The sequence below is a fragment of the Triticum urartu genome, chromosome 3A, assembly GCF_056163025.1.
Source record: "Triticum urartu cultivar PI428250 chromosome 3A, HENAU_Tu73, whole genome shotgun sequence".
Classification (NCBI taxonomy): Eukaryota; Viridiplantae; Streptophyta; class Magnoliopsida; order Poales; family Poaceae; genus Triticum; species Triticum urartu.
In genome coordinates, this window is record NC_141875.1 from 379,426,002 (window position 1) to 379,435,921 (window position 9,920).

At 45.1% G+C, this 9,920-nt stretch overlaps 1 protein-coding gene and 1 pseudogene across 1 annotated transcript; both read left to right on the forward strand.

The window, feature by feature from the left end:
• The first annotated feature begins 467 nt into the window (after positions 1–467).
• LOC125544039 (single myb histone 2) lies at positions 468–7,740 on the forward strand. The gene is made up of 6 exons (XM_048707570.2): positions 468–945; positions 1,921–2,147; positions 6,364–6,448; positions 6,680–6,763; positions 6,875–7,204; positions 7,286–7,740. The coding sequence occupies exons 1-6, from the start codon at positions 796–798 to the stop codon at positions 7,301–7,303; spliced, it is 894 nt and encodes a 297-aa protein (XP_048563527.1). The 5' UTR covers positions 468–795; the 3' UTR covers positions 7,304–7,740.
• Positions 4,179–6,357, forward strand: LOC125544038 (uncharacterized; annotated as a pseudogene).
• Positions 7,741–9,920: the final 2,180 nt, after the last annotated feature.

Consider the following 9,920-nt stretch of genomic DNA (forward strand, 5'->3'; position numbering starts at 1 on the left):
CGACTCCAAGGCCCTGGTCCTAATGGGCATGTGCATGAAGACTATCCGACTGTCATTGAGAAGATCTAAGCCGGCTCTGGTATAAGGGCGACGACAAACAACGTGTTAGCGGCTTGTTCTGACGTCAGTAGTTGGTTTTAGAATTTTGATGTAATTTTTAGTGCTTGAGAAGCTTTGTAAAACTTTTATAATAGATCTGATATCTTTTTGAGAAAAAAAATCGTAGCATTGTTTATAGTTCCTTGATTTGATTTTTGTTGTGGGAGAGAAAACCAACCTGGAGGGGTGACTGGGTATTCTTCTCCCACTTATCGGTCCCACATGCATACACAGATGGATCAGCCGCTCGGACCAACAGCAACGAGCTCTAGTACCCGACACCAATTAATCCCATTCCCTATTATACTTCTCAAAAGAAAAATCCCATTTCCTAAAAGAAAGGGAAAATAAGGACGACACAGCAATTAATCCCCTTCTGTTTATAACCTCCAGCTCCAAAGCCTTGACGATGGCTGCCTCCCACCCCTCTTCCTCCTCCTCATCTCATGCCACCCTCGCCTAGAACCCCTCCGCCTCCCGATCTCCGGTGCAATCTTAGGCCTACTCCCCGCACCCCGATCGCCTCCTGACCCTCGTCCCGTCGGATCCTCCGCCGAATTGCCGGACGAATCCATCGAATTGCCCCCATCAATAACGCCGCTGCCCTAGAGGAGGCAGGACGAGACGAGACCCTTGGGGGTTGGTTGTTGCGGGGGCGCGGTTTCTGGCCGCGCCGCGGTGCTCTACGTGCGTGGGATGGGTGCGCCGAAGCAGAGGTGGACGTCGGAGGAGGAAGCCGCGCTCAAGGCCGGCGTGGCCAAGCACGGGCCGGGAAAGTGGCGGACCATCCTCCGCGACACGGACTTCAGCGCCGTCCTGCGCCTCCGATCCAATGTTGACCTCAAGGTGGGTCGCGGAGATCATTGCCCCCTTTCCGATCGGATCGGCGCCGGGATGGTTGCTCTTTTGCGCCTGAAAATTGTGGCGACGGGTGTTGGCGATCGGTTGGGAAGAGCAGGAAATCTCGCGTCTACTTGGGTTGACGATTGCGGCTTTTGTACCAGATCGCGAGATTTAGGGGGTTCATGTTCATATTGGCTAATCAATTGGAAATGTTTCTCTGTGGGACAATTTTCACGATAATGGACAGATCAGCAGGGAAATCTCTCCTTTGCTCAACTGGTGCTGTGGTGAACTGAAATGTATCTCAAGATACCATCCGTGCTATGACTGAGTTGCCCCATTAATTCTTGATAGACACATTGTTCACCTTGGTGTCAGGATCCGACATTACTATGGAAGTTTCTTCCATTAGAACTTATTTCATACATTTTTTTCTAAGGAAAGTCAAGGATAGTTAGCATGATGAAACAAGTTGGCTTTACGTTGTCTGACGTTTGTTTCCTCTTCTGGTGTTGCTGATTTTGCTATATTGTTTGATTAAGTTACGTTAAGATGAAAAATAGTACAGGTAGTTCTTTGAGATGCAAATGATGATTGAAATGGGTCAAATTTTATTGTTCTTATTAACTTTTGACTAAGACACTAAGTTGCGTAGCAGTTATAGTAAACAGTTGCAATGTTCAACCAGCTGTCTGTTGCCATAGTCTTGGTTTCCAGGAATAAATATGCGGCTTTGCTAGAACTCATCTAGCTGAGTTTTAGTTATGTCTCATTCACTTTTATAGCCATTGGATTGATACTATAAGATGCGTGTGTGCTGATGTGGTTTGTAGTACTATTTTTATCTGTTTTTGTTTTCAGGTGAATGAGACCAAATTATATCTCATCTAGATGAGTCCTAGGCACTCCCATAAATATGTGTCTGCGTATCATTGAGTGTGAATGAATCTTATTGATTGGTCTGGTCCGATTGTGCAGGACAAGTGGCGCAACTTGAGTGTTACTGCTGGAGGATATGGCTCAAGAGAAAAGGCAAGAATGGCGTTGAAGCAAGGCAAGCGTGTTCCCAAGGTTAACACTGAACCAATGGACGTTGATGCAGATAATCTGGACAATGTTCATGATACAGTCATTGATGCAAAACCATTGGCAGTGGTTGTTGAACCCAGCCAGCGTGAATGCAGTTCAGAGAAGTCAGTTGCTAGGTTAGTGTATAAATAAACTTGTTCCATATTAAATTTATTATTATCAATTGTGTATTTATTTTCAAAATTGTTCCATCAATGTAAATTGATAGGTGTTGACCCATAGCCATTTAGGTTCATAAGTTGATTGGAATGGAAATTCTATGCATACCATCTTCGAGTTGCTGACCTGTCACCTATCTTTGAGACAGCTAGTCTAGGGCTTCACATATGGACACACGTAGAAAATTGAGATATATATTTAAATCACATGATTTTCCTGTGACAACTCGATTTAATGATATGATATTTTCTCTTGACTTGGTATGAAAAAGTCATAGTGTCCTATCATTACCAAATTTTGTACAAGAGTCAAAAGGCCTTACTGTATTAAATAAGCAGAAGAGAGTTCCCCGGTTAATTAAAGTAAAATCAGGTGAAAACCTGCATAACACACATAGCCATCGACAACAGGGCACTCTGGCCGGCCTTGTCACCAATGAAGATTTGACACACATTGTTGCGGAAACATCGTCGAGGTGGTCCAGGAAACATCCACGTCACCCATCACTCCTTGATCTAGCGATTTAAACTTAACTGGCACGAAAAGCCTGCTATGGCTACTAGAGATCACTCTGAGCCAAATCCACCTTCCATAGGTTTTTGTGGCAGGGAATTGGTGCACACGGGCTGGGCTGCTAGGTCTGGCCAAAAGCAAGAGGGTTTTTACATGCCACTACCTCGATGTCCACCACCCCATACCAACACACCCGCAACCCTACCTTTTGCCGTTCTGAGAAGCCAATGTTAGGCGCTGAAGCGAACCCACAACACCATCCACGGACCGAAGCCACGTGCCCTTGCAATGCAATGTTAACAGCGGTAGTCGAGCAAGCACAAGAAGCGTCAATCATCGCTCACAGCTGTGCCAAACTTTGGCCTTAGGACATGTTGAAGCATTGATGAGGCACCACCGCCCTTACTATGCCAATGCCGCTACCATGCTACCGCACTGGCTTCCACGGGATCCCACAAGCTTTGGAGGTGGGCACTGCCATCACCCAGACCGTCAACCTGATGCACCAATTCTAGCTCCTGACATGCAGGCAAGGAGGGATGCAGCTAACACCCCAAGCTGCCATCTCTCGCTTAAAACTGTTGTCAGCCCTCTGCCTTGCTAGATGAGGCCGCTGCGCTCTCGGTGCCAAGATTGGGGCTGAGGAGGCGAGGGAGCACAGCTACCTGGAATTGGAGGAAGCGAGATCCTGGCACTTGTGGCCGGCGGGCGGCTTCCACCAGCGGTGGCAGGGGAAGAAGGCGAGCCCCTAGTGCTGGCTAGGGTTCGCCCCCCCTGAGTTGGCCCACTTGAGGGTTTAGGCGACAGGCGTGTGGGAGTTTCTGTTATTACCGGATTAGTGACAACACTATTAGAATGACCTTCCATAAGAGAATCTAAATTGATGGCATGATTACAACCAGAGACCATGCAGATATGGAACCCATCTACATGGCCATGTTTATTGCCTCTCAGTGCACCAGTTGGGCAGTGGGTTTTGTAAGTTCAGACATAAATTAATAATTTTTAACGCTGGTTAAATAAGTACTTCCTCTGGACTACATACGGAATGAAATGAGGGAACAAACACACTAAAACGTGTCTATATACATCCGATTCACAAAAAAGTTAACATCTTATATTTGTGAACGGAGGGGGGTAATATATACTTTTGGTAGCATAGGTACATATAACATGCTGTGCATGTAGTTCAATATATTTAGAAAAGCCATTTTTAGGCCATTGCTTGATGTATTATTATGTGGTGGATGCATATTCTGTGCTATAGGGCATTTAAATATATTTTTCCTCTCTATTCTATAGTTGAGGTTTTTAGTCAGGTGTACGGTAACTGTTCATTTGCTTGAAGTCTTATGTGTGAAACTCGCTTCACCATTTCCTGAAATAAATCTAGTTGGAAATTTCGAATGATGAATGGTTGACATAACCACGCGGCGGATCTAATGCGCAGAAAGATCCCCCCCCCCCCCCCCCCCCCCACACACACACACACACACATATTAGGAAACTCAGGCAGTATTGTATTTTTTTTTGATTTTTTTTGAAGTTTAGTATTGTATATTTAACCACATGACGACAGTACTGTGTACATTGTGCAATTCACTGCTATGTTTAAGTTGACTTGCTATGAAGAGTCAATATCTTTGCACAGTTAAGTTCTTTGCATATTATTATGCCACTGCAATTTTCACATATTGGAAAAACCATCAGGACTTTCAATGCATCTACATATGCCATTATAGCCACTTAAGCACATATACGGTCAAATACCGTACCCCTATTTTGTTTCGTCTGTTCCAAGGACACAAATGTCCTTGCCCCATCAGCCCGACACGAATCGATGTGCTGCCCGCTTCTCTTCTCCCGCAGCTTCCCGCAGTTCGCACCCAGCAGCATGACCTGTTCCACACTCCTCCACGATGACAACGTCGCCAATGTCATCACAGGATGCCTCGGCATCGTGGGCTGAAAGCCTCAAACGCTGGCCACAACGCCCACTATGGCTGGCTTTACGACACCTTCCAGTCTAGCCTCCTGACACTCCAGCTCGCGGTGGTACGCTTCGTCCCGGTCCCCACGGGCTTGTACATGTCCCACGCCGTCTCCCGAAAGCTGCTTATCGAGTTCGAGCCTTCGAGGTTGTTATCCTCACCCCCTACACGCATGCCGTGGTGTAGCAGGGCCTGGGGAGCCCAAGACCACGACGCTGCCCCGGTATGTACCACGACGCTCTCAAGGCGGTGGAGGTGGCGCCTGCAGCCAAGCTGACCAAGGCCGCTGCCAATCCTGAGCCTGATGTCGCTAAGCTCGCCCCCACACCGGAGCCGCACGGCGCCATGCACGCCCATGCGTCGCGCCAACATCATCGGCTCATTGCTGGAGCTGTACCATGGCAAGCTCGCACGCATGCGCTCTCTACCAAGATGGACTTCAGCGAGTTCTGCAACGCGTGGTTGGCGGAGCATGCAGCGACACACATCGCCTGCACCTGAGGCGGCAAGGAGAATTGGCCGTAGATGCCGCTGTCGTGGGAGTTATTCCAGCCGGCGTTGGGGTTGTCGGGCATTGCCTACTGGATCCTACCAACTCCGACGAGGTGAGGATGCAGGCTGCCTTGGCAGCACAGTGCCTCTACCTGAGGGACATGGAGACCATGGAAGTGCGTGCGGTGCTGCCTGTAGGAGCCTCATCGTGCTGCCCTAGATGGTCGAGGAGCCCAACCCGAAGTCGTCCTTCTCCAGTACTGTCGAGGTGAACATGGCAAACCCGAAGTCCATGAGGGCTAACATCCTCTGGGCGAAGAACTATACGATCATCACATCACGAGATTAGCGGAAGTACTAGAAAGGAGGTCGGGAGGGCGGCGGCACCCGAAGAGACGCAATGGGTGCCGGCGGCAGAAGAACGGAGAGAGTGGGAAGTTATTTAGGTTTTCTTCTTCTTTTGAGCTGATGGGGCGTGGGCATTTGTGTCCATGAGAAAATATGGAACAAATACAGCCTCTATTTTTTGATAAAACTTGGCCTTAAGTGGCTATAGTAGCATCTATAGATGTACTCCCTCTGTTTCTATTTTGTCTGCGTATAAGTTTTCTCAGTTTTTTCTGCAATAGTCTGCGTGTTCCCTTCTTTTAGCCCTCTCTTTCCATGCTGCCCCTCTATTCCGCTTTTCCCCGTCTAATCCGCTGCATGCATGAGCCAACCCGTTGCATGTGTAGAGAGAAATTAGTGGGCAATCCAGCGGCATGCAAAGCGGGCCAGGGGCGCATGCAGAGAAGGGCCAATCATTCGCTAGCGAATTTATTGCATGTCAGTTTCCTTGCCATCAACGCAGGGGCAAAACAGTCTAAAAAAAGCCCAAGCATTGCCTCCTTGGTATGCGAGCTGGTTCTTATGCACAGAGAAAAAAGAATCGGAGCCTCGGAGGGAGTATTTGGAAGGTCCGGTGGCATTTTTCGAAAGATGGAAATTTAGTGACATTTTCTGAATACGTGAAAATTGCAGTGGCATCTATCCAGTTAACCTTTTTTTATTGATAATGAACTGATGTAATGCTTCAAGTTGAGGAAACCATCCAGATATTGCTTATTAGCCATTTTTCACTTTATGCGAGTACCGCCTCTGAGCATTCTTAACATTATTCCAAAATGTTTGGTCGTAGGCTTGATGATCTCATATTGGAAGCTATAAAGAAGCTTAAGGAGTCTTCTGGATCAAATAAAACGGCCATCGCTTCATACATTGAGGTAATTGTAATGATCGCCACTCCCTAATATCTTCTTTTATTTCCTTGATCGATACTATTTGCTTGAGTTTTGAGGTACCTCAAATTTGTCCCGACAGTCAATATTTCCTTTCTTTTGTTATTTGCTTTTACTGAAATGTTTATCTTGTTCTTCATGGGAATCCGAGACTTCTCTGAAGCAATCTTTAGTGATTTTGCAGATGACTCTAATAAGACTTGTCTCTATATGTAGGAGCAATACTGGCCACCTGCTGATTTTCAACGCTTACTATCAACAAAATTGAAGGCACTGGTTGTTACTGGAAAATTGATGAAGGTACTTTGACTGTGCATGCACTCGTGCGGGAATATGTGGTCTATCATGTATCGAACTACAATAGAAGTGCACATTTTAGTTGCTTCTATTTTAATCATGGTTTTATTACAGTCCAACCAAAAATACAGAATTGCACCGAGTTCAGTCTCGCTAGGTGGAAGGAGCACCAAGGTGCACTCAACCGAAGATGACAAACAAAATATTTGTATTAGACAACTAACTAAGCCTCAAGTGGATGCTGAACTCGATATGATGACACACATGAATAAGGAAGAGGCAGCAGCATTTGCTGCCAAGGCAGTTGCTGAGGCAGAAGTTGCCAATGCGGAGGCCGAAGAAGCAGCAAGGGCTGCAGAAGCTGCAGAAGCTGAGGCTGAAGCTGCAAAGGCTTTTCTCGATGCCGTCATGTTGACTGTGCAAAACAAAAATGCTGCCTCTGCGGTACATTGAGCATATTTTTTGTTTTCAGAATATTCTCTACCAAATGCACATTCTATAACTTGCTAAACTCATTAAATGCAGATTCTTCGAGCTTGCTGATCTTCTCTACTAGCCGGGCCGTGCATTTGGCTTCAGTCAGCAGAAGTTTGTATGAGACAATGCTTGTGTTGTGCCGCAAAGCTTTTGTCGATACATGAGTTTCTTGTATAGCTATAGATCAAAATGTTTCAATGAAGGGCAGGGGTTTTCAACATCTTGCTGTTGGTCCTAAACCCTGGCTCACCCTTCAGATGATGTTATCTAGTAGCATCCTCTTAGATAAATATATCATGTAATTGGCGCTGTGTTGTGTTAGCCAGTCAATAACGCAATAACAGGAGCGAACAGGAAAGTAGTATTCAATTTTCATCCTTTTTTCTTCTGAACATGTGTTTATTTGTAATTAAACTCTAGTCCATTCTCCTTAGTTCAAGTGATGTCATGAAATAGAATTATAGCGAAAGAATCAAAATTGCCGTGGCAAGATATTTCTCAGATATGTTGAGTTGATTACAGTGGTTTAGCAGGATGATAATATATATGCAGTGGATTTGTGTCCTCTGCATCGATTTTGAAGAACATTCTTTTGAGTAAGAGCACATCCCGTTTTACTCACCATATGTAACTTGCATTTTCTTCAGGATTTATTCTGCGCTGCTTCATATCTGTTCCTCTGCAGCTCCTTTGCATGTACGAATCAACCTGTCTAATGATGCTGTTACAAAGTGCAGTGATTTAAGCAGTTAACACGACCTAGCAGTGCACTGCCTGCAGTTCCCCGGAAAACCAGGAGTGACCAAGGGGACTTCGTCCTCCCATATATCTGATATTTTAGAGCTATAATACCTTGCCCGTTAAAAAAGGATATGGCACCTAACTACCTATCTTAAGGAGTTGTCTAAGTCTTTCAACTGCTCGTTTCTTATTCTAAAGAGCCGTTGATCGGTCATCCTATGGCTCTCCTCTCAAGATTGTGGTTCGCCGACTTGATTTCCTCTTGTCCATCGATCCTTTCTTTTAACAAAGAAGAGGCGCTCAAGGCGCCAAGTTCATTTCAAATCAAGCTCTAGTACATCACACAACAAAGATTACAACTTCTGGGCAATTAAGCAATAACAGATGTCGCAAGAAGGACAACTAAATGGCTTATGAGCTTGACTGAAACATCTAAAGACAAGTTCCACATTGGAAGTAAGAACCTGATGAGAATCGTAGTAGGCTAGACCTAAAATAACCGAAGAAATCTGCACTGTGTAGCTGAAGAAATGAGCAAGATGCTGCCTGATGAGCCATCTAGATCAGAAGCCGTGATGCTGTGTCAAATTGTCCATGCAAAACATGACTTTCTACAAATTAAAACTTTCTATAAATTAAGCTGATTCACATCAGCCACAACAAACTGGAGAGCTCCAGTTACATTGAGAATAGAGGAAGGGTCCTGCTGTATGTAGACTTATATCATGAAGCGGCTTGTCGATGCGCCTTGTCGATGCACCGTTCACCAAAAGATCAAAAGCTTCCAGTCCTGTATGATGCAAGTGTGATCTTCCTATGGTCTTATAGGCGTGAGAGTAAATCCAAGGACATGCAATTTGAGCTCAATAGCTTCTTGCAACATGAAGAACAAAACCCTGAAAATTAAAATCAGCGAGAAGAGAAACTATAGGGCAGGACAAATTCCTACGAGATGAAGCAAAGCAACAAATGCCACGCTCTGTAGACCGTCGATCCTTCATCGGATGGCCTGGAGAAGCTCCCGCGTCGTTGTTTACTATTCGACACTTTCATTCTTTCAATTTGCTTTTCACCTGCTAGACTGTAATGGCTATTGAAAGTGCAACTAATCGTCGCGTGGTTTTGTTGATTCATAACAACATATACATCATTGAACTAATGTCTACTCAAAGAATATTTCGAGGAAGTTCAATTAGGTATGGCAATGGGATGTGAATCTGAACTCCTCAAAATGAAAAAGGACAAACATTGGCAAAGCTTCAAGACTCTACATTTTTGGTTAAATGAACAAGGTTTTGATCATGGACTAACTGCTCAAGTGCTTAGAGATATTACTCCAAAACCCTCAACCACACTATCACATTCAACTATGTCCTAAACCCTAACGTCAAACTCAGTCCCACCAAAACACACCTACCTGGATCCACCGAGTTACACTTGACATAGTCACTGCCTAAACCCTAGCAACTCAGTCTCACTGAGATGACCATTCGGCCTCACCGAAGAGCACTTGCCAACCTTCTGTCGCCTATTTGTACTTGTGAGCCGCGTTGCGATTTTCCCCGAAGAGGAAGGGTGAAGCAATATAGTAGCTGATAAGTATTTCCCTCGGTGATAACCAAGGTTATCGAACCAATAGGAGAATAACGCAAATCCTAGTGAACAACACCTGCACACATAAAAGCAAATACTTGCACCCAACGCGGGCAAGAGGGTTGTCAATCCCCTTGAACTCGTTACTTGCAAGGATTAATTCTGATAGTGGTCGATAGATAAAAATAAAAGTAAATAAATTACAACAATGTATTTTTGGTTTTAGCCATATGATTAAAGTAGACCCGGGGCCATAGTTTTCACTAGAGCATTCTCTCTCAAAACAATAGCATATCGTGGGTAGACAATTTCTTGTTGGGCAATTGATAGAAAACACATAGTTATGACG

Excerpts from the sequence above, each read along its gene's own strand:
- LOC125544039 (XM_048707570.2), top strand. The coding sequence starts at position 796 with ATGGGTGCGCCGAAGCAGAGGTGGACGTCGGAGGAGGAAGCCGCGCTC. Across the intron at positions 946-1,920 it reads GATCCAATGTTGACCTCAAG|GACAAGTGGCGCAACTTGAG; the intron begins GTGGGTCGCGGA and ends CCGATTGTGCAG. Across the intron at positions 6,764-6,874 it reads TTACTGGAAAATTGATGAAG|TCCAACCAAAAATACAGAAT; the intron begins GTACTTTGACTG and ends GTTTTATTACAG.